Source organism: Apodemus sylvaticus, chromosome 17 (genome assembly GCF_947179515.1).
Source record: "Apodemus sylvaticus chromosome 17, mApoSyl1.1, whole genome shotgun sequence".
NCBI classification, from domain to species: Eukaryota; Metazoa; Chordata; class Mammalia; order Rodentia; family Muridae; genus Apodemus; species Apodemus sylvaticus.
In genome coordinates this window covers 47,970,924-47,990,579 of record NC_067488.1, presented here as the reverse complement: position 1 = coordinate 47,990,579, position 19,656 = coordinate 47,970,924, and the positions used below count along the sequence as shown (strand labels likewise).

The 19,656-nt window shown below is 57.4% G+C and overlaps 1 protein-coding gene across 1 annotated transcript; it reads left to right on the top strand.

The window, feature by feature from the left end:
• The first annotated feature begins 8,927 nt into the window (after positions 1 to 8,927).
• Positions 8,928 to 17,946, top strand: Sox10 (SRY-box transcription factor 10). Its single transcript, XM_052161299.1, has 4 exons — positions 8,928 to 9,136; positions 9,612 to 10,117; positions 13,933 to 14,201; positions 16,281 to 17,946. The coding sequence occupies exons 2-4, from the start codon at positions 9,696 to 9,698 to the stop codon at positions 16,982 to 16,984; spliced, it is 1,395 nt and encodes a 464-aa protein (XP_052017259.1). The 5' UTR covers positions 8,928 to 9,136; positions 9,612 to 9,695; the 3' UTR covers positions 16,985 to 17,946.
• Positions 17,947 to 19,656: the final 1,710 nt, after the last annotated feature.

Here is a 19,656-nt window from a genome sequence, read left to right as displayed (position 1 = left end):
TGAGTTAAGATCCCAGGAGCCTGGTTCCTCAGTACACTGTGCTCCATTCCAGGGCCCCAGCTCCAGAAAAAGAAGAGCTTTAGACCCAAATCAGCGGCCACCATGACACAGGGATCTGGGCGGAGCCTGGGTCTCCTCCTGGCTCCCCAGGCCTCCCCTCCCCAACCCCACCCCTTTATTTAATGACTAATTCCGTTCGTTCGGGGAAAGACGGTCCATGTAGAAATGCCAAAACATAAGTTGCAATATGCCACAAAAAGTCACACACGTGCCTTCAGAGGGAATTCGGCTCCTAGTGGGTCAGGGCTCCTGCCGTAGGCCTGACTGACCAGAGCCCTAAGCAAGGGCCCAGCAGGGAGGGCGCACTCGAGTGGGTCCCATCCCACAGGGTTGGGAGGAACCGGGCTGCATCAGATGGAGGCAGGGAGACGAGGATTTTTAGTGAGATACCGCCATGGTCGATGAACTCAGCAAACACGAATGCCTGTAGTAGGGTTACACACTGAGCCCTGAAACAGCCGCCTGGGTGAGAGATGAAGCCAGATGCTTGCCTTTCCCTGTAGAAGCCGAGGGTTCCTAATGCTGTATATGACAGAGCCCCCCGGCTCTGTCAGGCGCCCCTCTCCTTGCTTAAATGAAGGGATGCACCTACAAAAGCCAGCTCGCTTCTCCAAGGCTCACAGAGCAGGAGTTGGGACCTTAGCAGAGTCAGGCACAGTTCTTCCCACTGCATCTGCCAAGAAAGAGTCTCCAGGATGCGCTCTGGATGTAAGCCCCAAATGGACACTGGCACTCTGACTCACAGGGGCCGTGGGGAGGGTGTGTGACAAGAAACCAGAACACGGACCTGGGGTGGGTGGGTGTAAGCTTCGGTTGATCACTCCCTGCGAGGCACAGCTCCTTGTTGTATGCACGAACACCTCCTAAGCCTGTCCCACAGACCCTGCTCTGGACCTAGGGCCTCTTCACTCCAGAAGAGAAATGATGGCCCAGGTCTATCTATAGCCCATCTCTAGGCTGCTGTGTCTGGTGAATGCCGGACACTAACCCACAGTCCACGTGACCCAGAGAAGGCAAACTCCCGTCCAGGTTTGTCCCAACACTGTGCAGAGTACACGCTGTTCCTCTTTCCTGTCTAACCTTTGCAACAGTCTCATAAGACAGGTGTCGCCATCCTCGTTTTACGGATGAGAAGATCAAGGCGCAGGCAGGGAGATTGGGTGACCTGACCTGGGAAGTGGGACAAAGGTTGTGCTTGAACTCTGGACACTGTGGCTCCAGTGCCCACACTTCTACACCACTCAGCTCCCTTCTCATTATAGAGTGACATCATCAACGTGACATACATGCCAAAACCTCTGGTCACTCCACTTTCCCTTCTGGGGGCAGAGGTAAAGCACGTGAGAATAAGAAAAAACCCGAGCAAGCGTCCTGGGCTTTCTCACAGGCAACCTTGTCTTAGGTTGGACCCTGAGTGACTGAGAAAAATGTCAAGGAATCCCAGGTGGGGAGCCGTCAGTTGTCCGCCTCAACGACCCCCTTGCCCAGGCCACTGACAGGCAGCACTAGAAAGACGTGAACCCTCGCTGGCCACACGCAGCCTACCCTGTATGAACAGCCCTGTCCTCTGCTCCAGGCCTTTCCTCTGCCTTCCTTTGCTGTGCACATCAGTATCATGTTGTCTAGAAAGTATCTGGGGATCTGCAAATGGATGAATGAATGAATGAATGAATGAATGAGTGAGTGAATAAATAACATTCCCAGTAAATCTGTAAGTTCTTCTCTTACCCTACAGACAGCAGAGCCCTTGGGTATGTCCTCAGAAGACCTGAAGGCAAGTCTCACACTGATGTCCAGTCCCAAACCAGACAATCACATGACCTCTGTCACCTTTCTGTGTGGTTCAGTGGGTTGTGACCTACCTCACTTTGTCCAGATTAACAGACGCAGGGACACCCCCAGGGAAGCACTTTGACAGGACAAGCAGTAGTGGCCATTGTGAAGGTCAAAATAATCAACAGCCACCTGTGAAAGGAGCTAGTAAGAGTGGCCGCCATTGGCAGGCCCTACCCTGATCCAAGGGCCTGCTAAATGCCTACCAACATGATCTGCTTTGGTCCCTACCTCAGTCTAGAAGGTAGTTTAAAGAGACAGAGCTCATAGGCCACTTGCTGAGAAAGCACAGATAAATGGGCACACAGAATTCACACCCACGGCTGTGCACTTTGGGTGCTTAGCTCAGGCATTCCCAGGCCCCCAAACGACCACCGCCGCCCACTTGCGGGTGAGTCCCCCTTTCACTTCAGATCTCCACCGTGCTGCCCCACAGAGGAGGGGAACAGAACCTGTGAGGTCACAACCAAAAGAGATAAGGCCCCATGAGTGGGGAAGCAGGGCAGGAGTCAGGAGACAGGCAGGCCTGTGGGGTGGGAGGGTGGACTTGGCCACGGGCAGAGGCTGGGAGCTCGGCGAGCTGGGCGTGGGGTTGGGAGAACCGAGAACCCAGCCCTCTGCCCTCTGCTCTTGAGTGGAGGACGGGCAGGGGGAGAACAGGAAGCAGGAAGGGCTCGGAGTCCAGTCAGAGGAAAGGAGCCTGAGGGAGAACAGATGCAATAGTTATGGAAAAGTGAAGATTCTGAAGACAGGAGGGGCACCGAGCCCTGTGGACAAGGCCTGACCAGCAAATGTCAAACCAGGCAGAACTGGGGAAAGCCACATCTTGCTCAGGCGCTGAGGTGCCTCCAGGGCCACCCTCTGCAACCTGTCCTCTCTGGAATGGTGAGGTTATCACCCACCAAAACAGTGCTTAGTAAAGAGAAAGACGGTGGCATGTGGTGGTATGTGTGGTAATCTCAGACTCCAGAGGGTGAAGCAGGAGACAGTGCACTCAGGGCCAGCCTAGGCTACATAGCAAGCAAATCCTGGACTAGCCAGGGCAATGCAGAGAGAACAAGGGCACTAACAAAAAGATGAGGGTTCCTCTGTGCGTTCGAGGCAGCCTAGTCTATACACAGTAAGTTCCGGGACACCCAGAACTATACAGGGAGAACCTGCCTCCAAAACAAAAACACAAAAAGGCGAAGGGTTAAGGTTTTAAACAAAAGGCAATTTCTTAACTCTGGAACCAGAAACTTTCAACACATCATTGGAAACACATTACTGCACCAGGCAGTGGTGGCACACACCTTTAATCCCAGCACTTGGGAGGCAAGCAGGTGATTCCCTGAGTTTGAGGCCAGCCTGGTCTACAGAGTGAATTCTAGAGCAATCAGGGCTACACAGAAAAAAAAAAGTTGTCTTGAAAAACCACAAAAAGAAAGGAAGAAAGAAAGAAAGAAAGAAAGAAAGAAAGAAAGAAAGAAAGAAAGAAAGAAAGAAAGAAAGAGGAAGACAGACAGACAGAGACTTCTGTAGGACAGTGTAGAGTCTGCCCATGACCCTGACCCTCAGGACAGACCCGGGGATGTGGAGCACTAGGCTGGGCACTGGCCTTCTGTTTTGAAGCAGGACATGGGCTAACACGACTCTAAGGTAAATCTTACCTACCCCTCATTTTACACACGGAGACTAAGGCCTGGAGAGGGAGGGAGGCAGCCAGGGCAACCCAGGCATCTGCAGCTGTTGAGACACGTGGGCTCCAGGGGCGTGGTTCCCATCTAGACCATCCATGGAGGGCTTGGCTATGTCCAGTTCTGGGGTTCTAGGCTGGTATGGTTGAACAGAACTCCAATGCCAGGACTGGCCCCATCACCTCCTGGCCAGCTCCTGGCCCCATGCCCTGCCCTGCACAGAAGGCAGTCACAAAGGCCACAGCCACTGAGCTGTTCGGGACAGAAAGCAGGAAGGGCTTTTGGGCAGCTGAGTCTGACTACAGGAACGGGCAGTCTCCGTCTCTGAGGGCTTCTAAGAAGGGGGCAGAGGCCAGGCTGCCCCAGGCAGCACTGGGCACCAGCCCCAACTTCCTTGTTCCCGGAGAGGGTGGAGTTGGAAGAAGGAAGATTTGGGCCTCTGGAATGGCCTCCAGCTCAGAGCTGAAACAGGGCGGTGCCAGAACCCCTGTTGGGCCAGGTCGTGGAACATATCTTTCTGCCTCAGAACACTGGCCCTCCACCTCCAGGAAGCCCTGCCTGCCTGCTCCAGCCTCCCTTTCTTCCCCTCCCTTTCTTCCCCTCCCTGAGTAGACTAAACTCAAGGACCAGCGCAGAAGGGCACGCTGGCTGTAGGGTCACCAAGACCAGTGAAGCCTGCCCTCGGAGGGCAATAGGAAGGACAGCAGGCCTGACCACCAGCATGGGCCAGAAGACACAGGAAGCACACATTCACATATACACACTTCTCCACTGGAGGAAGGAGGGAGAGAATTCCAGAAAAAGTGTCCAGAAGATGGTCTCTCAGCTGGACTAGACCTGGAGCAGGCAGGCGGCAGGAGAGGCCAGTGAGAGGGCTGGGTGGGCACAGTCAATAGCCCAGCCCAGCAGGAGAGAAGAAAGGATTGGCCCTGTGGTTAGGCCTGGAGTGTAGGAGCAGCCGACAGCTCTGGGGGACTACACTGGAGAAATTAAAACCCAGGCCTCAATTAGGAGTCTTTCAAAACTGGTCGGTTAAGCACAGGCCCCTCCCTCAGACTCTCCGTGCCTCTGTTTCCCTGGTGAATAAGGACAGCAGATTCAGGCAGAGGGTAGAGTCACACATCAGCAGCCCTCTGAGCCGGGTTCACCCTCTCCTCTGTAGTTAGACTCTGGAAGTCCCTGTTACAGAGGTGTGGCGTGGAGATCTTTTCACAGGTCTGAAGCTGGGGTTTGAGAGGTATTTGAGAAGTTCCCGAGGGTGAGTGAGGGCTGGAGAGGGGTGCTTGCCTGGTGTATAGGAGTCCCTGAGGCCTGGATTCCATGTCTCATTCCCCAACACTACAAAAGCAAGCAGCACCTCTGATTTCTGAAGGTGGTCCACAGCCGGGGCTGTGTCACATCTCTCAGCATTAACCCAGCAGCGGCAGTATTTTCTCTGGTGAACACTCTACTGCAATTACCAAGTAAGTGTGAGTGCGCGCGTTATTTGCTGCCTCCGTGTACACATGCATCCTTTACAGCTATAGATAGTAAACGTACAAAACTGCCAACACTGTACAGACAAAACCAAATCCCAGCCTTCCTGGAATAATCTGCCCAGGGCCACATGGATATGAACGGCAGACTCTCCTTGACACCACATTGTGACCACTATACCCAAATGGAGGAAGACACAGCCTTGCCAAGATGGGGTGGTCTAGCAACCATTCAAGGGTACACGCATGCTCACCCCAGACACTCCCAAGAGCAAGCCGGCGCTCTGAGGGAGGCCTGGATGTCAGGGCTTCTAGCCCTCAGTCTCTGCCTTCCACAGGCCTTTCCCCTGCCACGCCCTCAAACTCCCTGGACATCTCGATGTGACAGTGTTCAAGACCTGCCCGCTCTTCTTAGAGATTCTGGATCTGTCAGGGGGCCCTTCCCAGCCTTGGAGCCCCAGGGACCCCCCGAAGGAAACCAAAGCCTGCCAAGGGAATTGGAAAGATAGAAACACAGTGTGCCTGCCTCTCTCCCTTCCAGAAATTCACACTAAATGGCCCCCAGTCTGCTGGAGATTCCGACTTTCATCATTTGTTTTAACTCCAGCCCGCTGAGGTGGGGCACACTTGTCCGCAGTCCGACCTACTTAGGAGGCTAAGGCAGGGGGGCGGAGGGTTCAAGGCCAGCCGGGGCTGCATAGTGAGGCCTCTGTAAGATTCCAAGCCCTGAGCAGGTGCCAGGAGACAACGCTGGCAGGAATGCAGAGACCCTCAGGCCCCTCCCGACTGAGAATCATCAAGCTAGTCCCACCCCCACCCCCACCCCGCCCAGGATCCAGCACAGCGAGGGTATAGACCTGGGACAGTGAATGAGAGGGAACGGGGATTCCAGATGTGGTCTACACTTCTGTGATCAGAGATGGTAAATGCCCTCCTTGGGTCCCCTCATCTTGTCCTATCCCTGTCCTAATGAGGGGATCTGGAAAACAGACAACCACACAAAAACACTGAGGCTCAAGCAAAGGCTCAAACTTTCCTAGAACCATTCTCTCCCAAGACCCATGGCTCTGCCATCGGCAGGTTTCCCACTCTTCCCTCCAAGGCTGGGAAGGAGGACGTTCCTCTGACATGTGACAACAGGTGAGGAGCCTGGGCTTCGGGTTGAGGACCACGTGAAGCCTGCTGCCAGGCAGGATAGCACCCCAGGGCACTGATGACCTGAGGTGACCCTGCCTGGCTGTATCACTAGTGAGCTGTGAATCTGACTGGAGGATTTCGGATCCCCTCTTCCTCCCAAGGGCCATCTTCTGAGGGAATGTGAGACTCTCTCCAAGGACCCTGAAAGCTCCTGATAGGCCTCTGCTTGTGGCGGGAAGCCTGGATTCCACCACAGTCAGCCCTTGGCCCTCTGCTGGGGAACAAACACCAGTACCACCCCTCACACATGGTGGGGAGGAGCCCTCCTCTCCCGGCAGCTTCGATAGGGTGTGGGGCATGAGGTTACAAGCATCCCCGGGATAGAGTCAGGAATGGAGGGTTAAACAGCCCCTCCCTCTAGCTGTCAGCTGGGGAAGAAGCAGATGGTAGCTTTGGCCCTCCTGGTCACCCCATGTCTCCAAGGCTTGATGTCTTCAAAACACACACACACACACACACACACACATACACTTTCCTATCTCTCTACTCTGTAGAGAAAATGGAGGCGGGGAGGGCTTACCATCCCCTTCTAGAAAAGAAACTGGTCCCTAAGGCCTAAAACAAGGCAAAAGGCATCCGATTGCCAGCCTGCTGCTCACCAATGTCCTGCTCGCTGGGGGAATCCCTCAGCCAACACACAATCTTTCCGTGCCCTCCAGAGGCCAGCCTGCCTCAGTACCACCTCTCAGCAGGTAGGTAGGCAGGGTCCAACCAAACACAGCACTCAGGAGGACAAGGAGGGAGCACAAACCAGGTGTGGTCCTTATACACACACACACACACACACACACCTTTCTGGCAGCTGGGCCCAAGAAAGTAGTGGCAGGGGACTAGAGAGGGTTGTGAGACCACCACTCCTGGCTGGCTTCCTAACCCTGGGCCCACTGCTCCCCTCCCCCCCCAGCACTCTTCTATGCCCCAAGGGTCTTGGGCTCAGCTTCAGACACACAAAGAGCAGGGAGGACCTTCCCTCCAAGAGGAGGGACCAAAGGGTGGAGGGATGAACAGGCACCCACCGGGAGAGAGATGCCAGGCAGGCGGGCAGCGGGCAGCGGGCAGACAGCAGCTGGAGACCGCTGCAGGGGAGCCGGGACACGACTGGCCGGATGCTCGCTGCTCTGTCCCTCTGTCCATCCAAGGCGGCTTCTCTCTGGGCGCTTCTGAGGCCGGGCGGGCGCTGTTAAAAAGCTTTTTATGTGTGCGTGTGTGTTAATCACATGATTGCCGTTCACCTGTATTTCGAACAAAGACAGCTCACTGTTTCAAGGCCCCGAACAAGAGCCTGGGCACAGGGAAGAGAAGGGAGGCGGGGGGAGGAGGGTTGGCAGCGCCGGGGGGTGGCGTCGAGGAAAACTGGGGGGAGATTGTCCAAGGCCAGCGAGCGAGAGAAAGAGAAAACCCTTATCAAACTCCTAATTCACTGGGTTCTGCAGCCCCAGACACACTGGCCCAATTGTCTGGCTGGTTGTGTGTACGCGAGCATGTGTGAGTGTGTGTTACCAATGTCTGCCACCCCCTCGACATGCCTTTGCCCCATGTGACTATCTCTCTGTGTCCCACCATTCACCCCCGGGGCTTTCCCAGTCAGGAGGCCTTGATGCTCCAGACCCCGGTTCCGACCCAGCTCCAGAAGGTACCTGTTTGGTGTGGGCCTAGGGCCTTGCCTAGCTGAGAGGGACAGAGAAGCCACACTTTGCCAGTGGTGGGGCTGTTTGTCCCTCCGTGGGCACCCCGGTTCCACCTAGCCACTCAACCAGGAAAGGCTGCCCTCGCTGAGAAGGGAAAGTGACAGTAGGCTGGAGAGGTAAGATCAAGGGTAGCCTGGGGCAATGGGAGGGAGAACAAAGAATAGGCCTGAGGGGCAGAAAGGGGGGGGGCTGTCAGAGTCAGCGCAGTTCCTGTCTTTTCTCAGTGTGGGAGAGTGAGGGAATTCACCACATCCAGGGCTGGGACTCCTTTCCCAGCATGGAAGTGAGACACACAACCCCCCACCCCCACCCCCGCAAAAGCCCTCCTCACCCTTCTTGAAGAGTATACACTCCACCCTACCTCAGCCTCCTGTGTCTCTACCCTGGGCCAGTCAGTCCAGCCTTCTGGCTGCTAGGATCTCAGAGAGAAGGGATCACGGATTGAATCTGGGGCATGTGTACTGGGAAAGGTTATCCAGCTGCTGTCCTCATTGTCATGGGGTCGGCTGTGTTGGAGAAGGCAGGAGAAGGTGAGGGTCTGAGATCAATGGGCTGCGGTGCCTAGCACACGGTGGGACTCTGTGGGGTTTCTCAAATGAAGCAACACAGGCTGCGACCCTTCCAAGTTACCCACTCTCCTCACACCTCCCTCCAGTCCTTTGTCAACTGCCTGAGCCGCCACCTGAGGCAGTGGTCTAGGGGCCCAGGCAACAGGTTCTGACTGTGCCACCTGTATCTCTCTAAACCTTCCCGGATCTAAAACACCCCTCTCTCACACCAGACCCCAAACCCAAGCTGAGTCCAGGGAGACGGGCCTAGGCAGCAGTGCGGGCCGCAGGGCTGGGGCTGGGGTTGGGGTGGGGGGGGCTGGGCAGAGTGGAGGCGTCCTGGGTGTTAGGGATGAAGGCAGCGCTGGAGGCTCCACCTTCTGCCCTTCCCTCCCTCCTTTCCCCCCTCCCCTCCCCCTCCTTCCTTCCCCAGCCGTCTGCAGCGGCTCAGTCAGTCTCGGGCTGTCCAGCCAGGGTGTTTGGTGGTGAGGATTCAGGCTCCGTCCAGACAAGGCAGTGGCCTGAAGCTCAGGGCCCCCCAGCCCCTCCCTCCCAGTCCATCAGCGTCACTCCCCAGCCCCGAGCTGGACCGCACACCTTGGGACACGGTTTTCCACTTCCTCAGGACGAGCCCCAGACTGGAGGAGAGGTCGGAGGAGGTGAGTGCGCACCGCTCCCCCTGGGCCCGGACTGCCATCAGGGGGTCTGGGTCACCCCTGCTTTGCGGTGGGAGAGTCTGACACCCCGCAGGCAGGCAGGAGTCCCCCAACCCTGCTTCCCTAGACTGTCAGGGCGGACGAGGGGAAGGAGAGGTGAGCGAAAAGGTGGGAAATTCCAAGGGCCCGGATTAGAGCCGAATAAAAGGTCCGTTTTTCTTCCTTTCCATCAACAAATCTCCACCCAAAAGTAGGTTTGGGGCGGGGGATGAAAAAAAAAACCCCACACCTAGAGACGGTTGGGATCTGGGGGTGGGAAGAGGTGGAGGCGGGACGCACCCACCTAGGGTCGGGCATGTGCACGGGCCCAGGCCCGAGTGGGTTTAGCGCAGGCAGGGAGAGCCGCCACTTCGGGGCTGCACCCGCGTGCCCGGGGTGGCGCACAGCGCCTCTCCATCGCGCCCTCCTTCCCATCCAGGTGGGCGTTGGGCTCTTCACGAGGACCCCGGCGGCGGGCCCGGGGGAGGCGGCCGAAGCGGCGGCGGTGGCGGCCGGGAGCGACATGGCCGAGGAGCAAGACCTATCAGAGGTGGAGCTGAGCCCCGTGGGCTCGGAGGAACCCCGCTGCCTGTCCCCAGGTAGCGCGCCGTCGCTGGGACCCGACGGCGGCGGCTCAGGCCTGCGAGCCAGCCCGGGGCCCGGCGAACTGGGCAAGGTCAAGAAGGAACAGCAGGACGGTGAGACGGACGATGACAAGTTCCCCGTGTGCATCCGCGAGGCGGTCAGCCAGGTGCTCAGCGGCTACGACTGGACGCTGGTGCCCATGCCCGTGCGCGTCAACGGTGCCAGCAAGAGCAAGCCGCACGTCAAGCGGCCCATGAACGCCTTCATGGTGTGGGCACAGGCGGCACGCAGGAAGCTGGCTGACCAGTACCCGCACCTCCACAATGCTGAGCTCAGTAAGACGCTGGGCAAGCTCTGGAGGTGAGCCCTGTCCCGCCCCAAGCCCCCGTAGGCCCTAGCTTCACTGGCATTAGGGCTAGCCTGGGACCCCAGAACAGGATCGCCCAGGCCTCTCTCTCCCAGGGGAAACCAACCTATGGAAGTTTGGTCTCTTTGGAAGACCAGATTTGGCGATCTCACTCACCCATCCACCCAAAGTGGCCCTGTGGGGGCTCCTCTGGCTGCCCACTCTGGAACTCAGAACCCCCAGCGGCCTAGGCTGGGCCTCCCCATCCTGGGACGGCGGGCGGGAAGGCGCCCCCTCGTGGTTGGAATTCTGTGGGTGGTGGGCAGGGAAGGCAACATGGAGGGCAGCTTTTCACCAGAAAGAAGGCCACTCAGTCCCGTATTCGGAGTGTGCCCGGCCGCTGCCACCGTTTGTGGGGTCAGGAGTGTGTGGGAAACTGTGGGAGGGAGCTGGTCTAGCTGTAGATGCTGAGAAACTGAAGCAACCAGATGGAGAGCCTGAGTCGGGGTGGAGTGGGGGGCTCTGCAAGGAAAACAAGGAACCCAGAGAGAGCAGAGCGGGAACTTCACTCCGCTACCACAGGGTCTCCTATTCCAGCTGCCCTGGGGAACCTTCCTGACCCCAGCCTCTAGACTGAAGGCTTCTTTATCCCCAGGAGAGAGGGCACACAAAAAGGCCTTCCTCTCCAGCTGTGTCCCTGAGCTACACTCTCTTTTCCACTTTGTCCAGCGCCATCTTCCCTCCCTGGGCTCCACCCAATGGTTGAGCAACCTCTCCCCCAGGCTCAAGAACTGGAGGCGAGCACCCTAGCCAGGAGGAAGCCTGCTTCCTGCCAGGGTCCCTCAGAGCCCCAGGCTGCCTAGGCTGACCTCAAGGCTCGATGGCAACATTTTCCCAGGGTGCCATCTTGAGCCCCATGCTCTCCTGGCCCAGTCACAGATATGTGGGGCACCTCTATCCACTGCAGGCTCCCTGGGCACCCAAAAGGAACCAAGGGCTCCTGCAGATGCTAGACTGCTGAAGTCACCTGATTGCCCCACTAGACTGTCCAGGAGAAAGGCCCAAGAGAGAGACATGGCCTGGGTCAGTCAGTGACAGAGCCAGGGCCAGAGTCCGGTCACCAGCCTTCTTAGAGGTTATCCCCACATTATCTCTAGCGGCCAAGTTGGGACACACTTTACCCTCTGGAGTGGTGGGACTGAGCAGAGGACAGGAGAGCGGAGGTCTCTATGCTTGAGGAGACTTGGGGTCTGTGAGAGGAGCCTGCTCTTTCCACTCTGCTGGCCGGTATGAAGGCCAAAGGCTTGAAGCCGTAGAAGGAGCAATTGGTTCAATTGGTTCCCTGAGATCAGAGGGATCGGCGAGGAGCAGCCTCCTGGGCTGGGCTGGCCATGTGCTTGCTGAAGGTCCAGCACCCCTCCCCCCAGCCCTCAGCCCTCAGCTCTGACAGGCAGTAGCTGGATGGCCGGCCGCTGTGGGATCAGAGTCCCACTTTGCTGAAGATCAGCAGTGGCAGCTAGCTCCTTGCCCAAGGTCCATCTAGGTGTGTTCGAGCGCAATGGGAGATGGACCATACTGTCCCTCCACCGCCTGCCTGTTGCCAAGAGTTTAACTCCACTGCCTCTGTCCCTAGCTACCACTCAGAGGGGGCAGGGAAGGCAGCAGAGCCCTCCTGGCAGAGGACAGCCCCAGGGGTGGGAGGTGTCAAAACACTGCCAAGGAGCCAAGGCTGGGCCAACCGGTGGCAGCTACCTGGACCCTGGCTGCGGGTCCTTGAAGACCCTTGAATGTGGCCTGGGCTGGCCAGTAGTTCCAGGGGTCTAAATACAGTTGTCCCAAGCTCATGTCCCAAGGACATCAGGAGCGTAAATAGTTGGGTGGACAGAACTGGAGAACAGATTGGGACCTGTCACCTGAGCCCTGTCTGACTGGGGGTCAATGCACTTGAAACCAGGTCCTGGGGGGCTGGTCACTACCCCCGGATGCCATCTGGGGAGGGACCTTTAGATGCTGAGCCATGTTTCTCCTCTGAGGGGCTTATCCGGCCTGCCCTGCCCTGCCCCAAGTCGTCCCGGCTCTTGCCCCGTCATCTTATGCTATTGGCCTGACAGGAGGACACTTATAATAGTGTTCCTCTAGGAGCTGCCCACTGGGCTGGAGACCAGCCTCCACTCTGCATCCACCCATTCCAAACCAAGAGGTGGGGGCAAGTGAGGACTGAGCTGGGGGAGGGGGAGAGGAGGGGAGGGCAGCAGAGGAGGAGGAGGACAGCCGTGAATGTGAGCACTCACAGGAGTAGAGCTTGGCTGTGGGGAGGGCCGGGATGGATGAGGAGCCCTGCCCAGAGTTGGCATGGAGCAGCAAAGGTTGGGGCTGGCACCCTAGCAACCCCAGCAGGTTCCTGTTAGGGCTGATGGGGTGCAGTACAGCTTGAGGGGCGATGGCAGGGCTCACCATCGCCATCTGGTATGTGTTGTCCTTTCCTGCACTCCATACCATTTTCTTGGCGATTTCCGGTTGGGGCAGGGGACACTGCGAACGATAGGGGAGGGTGTACCGTGTCCCGTGTCCCGTGTCCCGTCTGGAGCATCTGCGAGGGAGCCCACACTGGCAGAGCCCACCCTCCCGCTATGCGGTCCTTTCTCAGGCCTAGCCTTGGGGTCTCCATCTGTGGACGAAAGCGCACTGGTCCTACGGAGTCTGGCTCAGCCTGAGGGTCCTCTGCGGAATGCAGGGCAGGCAGCAAACTAAGCTGCAGAGGAATGCTGCGACCGAGTAGACAGCGCCTGGCATAACCAGCCCGGAGACGGGGCTCGGTCTTCCGTTGCCTAGGAGAAGAGGGCACCAATTGGGTGTGCTGGAGGGACGTCAGGGGAAAGAGGAACCCCTGAAGTGGACTAGTGGTCCCTGGGCCTAAAATCTACAGATCTGTGCTGCCCCCTCTTTATGGCACCCCGCCCTGTCCTTCTTACCCGGGGGGTGGGGGGGGGCAGCCAGGCTTACCCCCATCGCCCTTCACCTTTGACCTGGAGCTGCAGTTGGATAGGGGCGGGGGCACTGCCATGAGGGCCTCTTCATGCCACAGGCTGTCCCAGAGTCTGGGAAGAGACTCAGGCTTCCTCTGTCCTGTCACTGCTGGGTCCCAAGTACAGGATCCTCTCTCTGCAGACACTGCCCCCACCCCACGCCATATTGAAGGGGACTCACCCCTAAAACCCTCAGTCCTACCATACTAAAATCTCACCAAATCAGTAGTGGAGTTGAGGAGCCACTGGCTTTCTTGTGCAATCCTCAGTGAACGCCATTAGAGCAGCACCTGTTTTCTCCAGACCTCTCCCTCCCCCTGGCCCAGCCATTTCATAGATATCTATTTTTCTGGCCACCCCACACCCAGTGAAGCAGGCGTTATCATCCTCATTCTGTAGGTGAAGGAACTCGGACTTAGAGAAGTAGCATGCGCAGTCTGACACACAGCTAGTAAGTACCAGAGACTGCCCCTCTCTAAGTCTCCACTGCCAGGGAGCACATCTGTCAAGGAGGCAGCCAGTCCTGCTTACAGGAGGCTTCAGGGACCAGTTCCCTGTCCTCAAACTGAAACCTGCCCCTTGTAACTCCCTTTTGACTGCATGCTTAGGGGCCGGCCCCTGGTGCCCTCCAGCCATTGAGAGATTAGCACTGTGTCAGGCTGAGGCTCCTTGGTGTGGCATCTGGGTGCTAACCATAGGGCACACACAGCCTTACACCCGCCCTGCTCTCTGGGTGCCCCAGCCCGGGAAGCTTACCTGGTTGCTCCAGCACTCAGACTGGCTCTGGTGTCTCCCACCCCCAGGCTGCTGAATGAAAGCGACAAGCGCCCCTTCATAGAGGAGGCTGAGCGGCTCCGCATGCAGCACAAAAAGGACCACCCGGACTACAAGTACCAACCTCGGCGGCGGAAGAACGGGAAGGCAGCCCAGGGGGAGGCCGAATGCCCAGGCGGGGAGGCGGAGCAGGGAGGGGCTGCCGCCATCCAGGCTCACTACAAGAGCGCCCACCTGGACCACAGGCACCCAGAAGAAGGCTCCCCCATGTCAGATGGGAACCCAGAGCACCCCTCAGGTGAGTGCTGGGTTCTGTCCAGTGTGCTGCTGCCAGCGTCCGCAGTGGGGGAAGGAGAAGCCAGGCCGTGGCAAGTGGTCTAGCCTGAGCTGGACCTAGGCAAGGTTGGCCAGGCGCTGTGGTTAACTTTGCTGGAGTACTGAACCGACAGGCAGCTCAGTGGGGAACTCTGGTAGCTTATGGGGGTTGGGGGTTGGGAGGGGGGACAGTGGTGCTGGGCAGAGAAAGCCAGTTCAGAGAGCCATGGCCGCCATGAGGTGAGAAGAGACCAGAGTAGTCACAGGGAGATGGCGACAACAAAACAGAACAAAAGCAAAAGCAACAGCCAAAGAAACAAAGTGAAACAAAATAAAACAAGCAACCCAGGAAACAAAGCGAAGCAAAGGCCAGGAGGGCTTGGCAGGGGGTTGGTGCACACCTTTAATCCCAGCACCAGCACCTAGGGGGCAGAGGCAGAGGCAGAGGCAGGGGGCAGCCAGATCTCAGAGTTTGAGGCCAGCCTGATCTACATTGTGCATTTGAGGATAGCCAAGGCTATGCACAGAAACCCTGTCTTGAAGGGGAAAGAAATAAAAAGGCAAACAAACAAAACGAAAAACAGAGACAGAGCGACAGACGGGCAGGGGGAGGGATCAAACGGGGGGGGGGGGGGAGAAATCTGCCTTTCCCAGCTCCCGCCCTAAGATGGTGCTAGCACATGCCATAGGGGGCCACGCATGGCCCATTCGTGTTTTCTTCTCGTTAAGAACAGTGTACCAGGCACGGGCTGGTCTCCTTGTGTGCACTGACTCCTTCTACCAACCCACCAATCAGCCCAAAACGGCATGGTGGGGTACTGAGCAGCCTCTCTCCTGTAGATGAGGAACCAGAAAGAGGAGCTTGCTCCACAGCGGAGTCTGAGGCCAGGTGGGCCCCAGGACTTGAGGTTGACTTGCTGGGTGCCGCGCTTGGCTTCCTCATGAGCGGAGGGAGAGCTCCGCCATGAGTAATGAGCTGAGTCCGATGTTTCAGCAGGCGCTGCCTGGAGAGGACACCAGGAGTCCGAGAGAAGATGGCCCCCACTCGGGAGCCCACTGTCCATAGCGAGGAGCAGATAGGAAGAAACGCATAGGGGAAGCCTCCTTGAGACTCGGCTTCTAACTGTCCAAAAGTGTCTCCAAGGAAACACCCCACTCCAGATTATAATCAAGGAGTGCTCCCCAGGATGCAGTGGGCGGGCTCTCGGGTCTCACCTCTGCTTTTTTTATTGACAAACTGCTTAGGAGAAGGCTGAGGGTTTGCATAAGGGCCATGCAGTAAACGGCAGAGCGTAGGAAGGTTTCCTGAAGCTCAGCGTGCTCGGCTGGGGAAGGACTGGACACGGTGTGATGGCGGAGGCCTCCAGCAGCGATGGCTTCACAGTGCCGTGGATTTGTGTCTCTGTGATGGGATGCTCGGTCTAGCCACCTTGCTTACACATAATCCCTTCTTCACAGTCTCTGGGACATTCAGATGCACCTATTGAGATTCCCCAAATCCCTGTGACAGTGGGTGGCTTCCGTCTCTAGTTTCCAGTCCACACCACATAGCACTTTCTGCTCTAGAGCCTGCTGGGCCTCTTGTCTCTCCATGGCTGCAAAGCTTTTAGAACCAGGATAGAAATGTATTTCCGCTTATCCCCAGCATCTGGCATACTGTCTGACACTTAGCAGTGCCCTGAGCATTTGCTGAGGTGTGTGGATGAGAAAGTTAACAGGCAAAGAAGTGGGGGCAGGAAGCTAAGTGCCCCCCAGGAGCAAGGGCTGGCAGGGCAGCCTTGAGGCTGCACTGAAATGGACACAGTGCTGTTTGGACATGGTAAGAGATTAACAGTCCAAAGTGGACAGGCCAGGCGGGGCTAAGCAGGGAGAGTCACCAACAGATGTCAAGGGTATTCTGGAGAGCAGGCAGGGCCCAGGATGATGGCCGCCACGTTAGGCATCATAAACAGGAAGCTGGCCTCAGAGGTCAGCATCCTGCTGCCTGGACACAGGCCACAAGGCCTTCTAGGGCCCACTTGCCTCTAACCTGATCACCCTTGTCCCCTTCTCTCCTACCCAGGCCAGAGCCATGGCCCCCCGACCCCTCCAACCACCCCAAAGACAGAGCTGCAGTCCGGCAAGGCAGACCCCAAAAGGGATGGGCGTTCCTTGGGGGAGGGCGGGAAGCCCCACATCGACTTCGGCAACGTGGACATCGGGGAGATCAGCCACGAGGTAATGTCCAACATGGAGACCTTTGATGTGACTGAGCTGGACCAATACCTGCCACCCAACGGGCACCCAGGCCACGTGGGTAGCTACTCAGCAGCTGGCTATGGGCTGGGCAGTGCCCTGGCTGTGGCCAGTGGACACTCTGCCTGGATCTCCAAGCCACCAGGTGTGGCTCTGCCCACGGTCTCGCCCCCTGGTGTGGATGCCAAAGCCCAGGTGAAGACAGAGACCACAGGCCCCCAGGGACCCCCACACTACACCGACCAGCCGTCCACTTCCCAGATCGCCTACACCTCCCTCAGCCTGCCCCACTACGGCTCCGCCTTCCCCTCCATCTCACGCCCCCAGTTTGACTACTCTGACCATCAGCCCTCAGGACCCTATTATGGCCATGCAGGCCAGGCTTCTGGCCTCTACTCAGCCTTTTCCTACATGGGGCCCTCTCAGAGGCCCCTTTACACGGCCATCTCTGACCCCAGCCCCTCAGGGCCCCAATCCCACAGTCCCACACACTGGGAGCAGCCAGTATATACGACTCTATCCCGACCTTAGAGGGGCCCTGTCACCACCAGTACCCCTTCCCCCAGCCTGTGTGCCCTGCTCCTCATCAGCCTCAGGCTCGGCAGTGGAGGAGGCTGCAGAGGCTGACAGCAGCAGGAAGGCTTCTGCCAGCTCCTGCCCTGATGACCTCCACCCACCGCGGCTCTGGAGGCCAAGCCCTGACTGAGCTGGTGAAGGAGGAGTTTGGTGGCTATCCCAGACTAAGGGTGAGGGGCCACCCATCTCCAGAAATGACCCTCTATCCTGGGACCTGAGAAGTCCTTCTCAGTCCTTCAGGGAGGCAGGAAGGGCTAGGGCAGGAGGTCTCATTGCTCGTTATCTCCATGGAGAGCAACTGTGTCACTGTGCCTAAGAGCTAGGCTGCCCAGGGGCCTGCCTCACAGCCTGGAGCTGGCTCTGTCCAAGGACTCACCGAGGACAGCTTGAACAGCTTTGTGAAGAGCAGGGTGGGACACTTACTTAAGCTCTGATCCTTTCTCCGCCCCCTCCTCATCTGAATGTGGGAACTGGCCGAGCTCCCCAGAACCACTTCTGTCAATAACCTCATCCCTTGCCTAACTGAGGAGAGTCCCCATGTTCTTCCCCACCACCTCAAGGCCCACCCCAGGTGAGGAGGCAAGGGCTCCAGGAAAGAGCCAGAGGCAAGGCCTTCCTCTCGCCCTGTCAGCCTCAAGGCCCCAGGCTCAGAGTTAGCACTGCACAGGCCCTCGCCCCAGAGCCCAGGATCTGGGTTGCTGGCAGCAGGCTGGACACTAAACCCTGCCTTGTACAGTCTACCTTTGCCCTGCGCCCTTTGCTCCAGCGATACCTTAATAAAGTGCGTAGCTCTGTCTCCCCATCTCCTGTCTGCAGCCCAGTCCACATGTAACACACCGCTGCCCTTTATTTATCTCCATAGTCGCCATGTTCCCATTCCCCTAGCTACTCCAGCCCCGATTAACTTGCATTAAGCACTCCAAATAATAAAATCAAAGCTTCTGGTGGCCTGCTTGGTAGCCTGACCTGGCCTGTCTCTTGGTCTCTTACCCCTTACCTGTGCTTCCTCAAAGGTTCTCCACAGGCTGTCAGCAGAGAGCAAAAGAGAGAATCCTTAGGATCTTTTCCCCCTAAGGACATGTGGACGGTGAAGGAAGTCAGGCAGCCAGCCTCCTGATGGGCAGACCTATGCAGGGTCTACGCCTCAGGAGAAAGCCACCCACCAGCGCTACCCACCCTCCTCAGGTCCAGCTCTAGCTCTGACCTTCTGCTCAGCTCACTGTAGCCACTCTGTCATGTGTCAGAGGGGAGTCTGACAGAAACTTGGGATAGAAGCTTTTCAGAAATGAGCAGTGAACTAATGTCTCTCGTTCCTGAGGTGAGCCGTCAGGCCTGGTTCCACAGAACCAGGTACAGGCATGGACGGACCTTCTGTGGCCATACAACCTCCATCCATCACCTCCCCCAACAGACATGCCACAGAGAGAGAGAGAGAGAGAGAGAGAGAGAGAGAGAGAGAGAGAGAGAGAGAGAGAGAGAGAGAGTGAGAGAGAGTCTGTCCATGCTCTCATCTAGCTGAGCCCCACCGGAGCGGCAGACTGTTTCAGTCTAAGTTGAACCCCATCCACTGTGCTGCTCCCCAAGAGCTTGTCCTCAGTAGGGGCTGAGACCTATGCCACTGCCAAACTCACATCTCCACAATCGGGGAAATCTCTGCCAAGTTGTTCTGACAGGAAGTGCCAACAGCTGGATGTTCCCATGGTAGCAAAGAGCCAAGTGTGCACCTGATCGCCCCCTCTGCCAGGGGTGTCCATCCTCCGGCCTCTGAGGGAATGGCCCTCATTGCCTGATGTTCTGGGAAGCTGGTGCTGACAGCTGCTTTCCAGGCCCCACTGCCCCACATCATCCCTCCACCCCCATGAGCCCGGGGAGGATTCCAGTGTAACCGCAACCATGTTCTTCCGACCTACCCGCCACAGCTGCTGGCTGCCTCGACACTTGGTACCTGAAGCCCTTGCACTTCTCAGCAGTATCTGACCACACAGAGGCTGTTTGTGTGTCTTACTGACCTTTAATAGATTATCTGTTGAATCTGACCTCTGCTAAATCTTGGGGCCTAGCCTTCCCTGAGCTAGGTCCACCTACGTATCTGAGTATCTTCACTGAAGTCACTAATAAATGAAAGGGGAGCCACCGCCCTGTGTCCGAGACTGCGAGTCCCTGGTAAAGCCAAGGGCAGAGGCAGTCCCTTCACCTCCAGACCAGTTACCATAAAAACCATTTTTTAAAAAATTTGATTTGACAATAGCGACTCTAAGACCCTGCTCCTGGTTGCAGCTTTCCATCTATGCTACCAGCACTGTCAGACATGAAGCGACCTCGCACCAGCTGTCATGCGGATGCTTACTTTCCCCCTACCAAAAAGCAGGATGTCTGTCCGCTTCCAGTCTACGGAGCTCCTGCTCCAAGGGGGAGCTGTAGACAGAGCTGGCAGGACAGAGGAGCCCTGAAAGAAGGGGCCTTCTACTTCATGAGATTGTCCATGTCACCAGCACTGGTGCAGGCTGCAGGGAAATGGCCATTGGGGGGTGGTGTGTGACAAAAACAGAGGCCAGCACCAGCAGGCTGCACACATCCCTGAGCACAGGCGTGGATGTGCTCCGGCACAGCAGAGGCTCTGGCATCAG

Coding starts and splice junctions, on each gene's coding strand:
- Sox10 (XM_052161299.1), top strand. CDS start 9,696: ATGGCCGAGGAGCAAGACCTATCAGAGGTGGAGCTGAGCCCCGTGGGC. Junction 10,118..13,932: donor ACGCTGGGCAAGCTCTGGAG/GTGAGCCCTGTC, acceptor TCCCACCCCCAG/GCTGCTGAATGAAAGCGACA. Junction 14,202..16,280: donor GAACCCAGAGCACCCCTCAG/GTGAGTGCTGGG, acceptor TCTCCTACCCAG/GCCAGAGCCATGGCCCCCCG.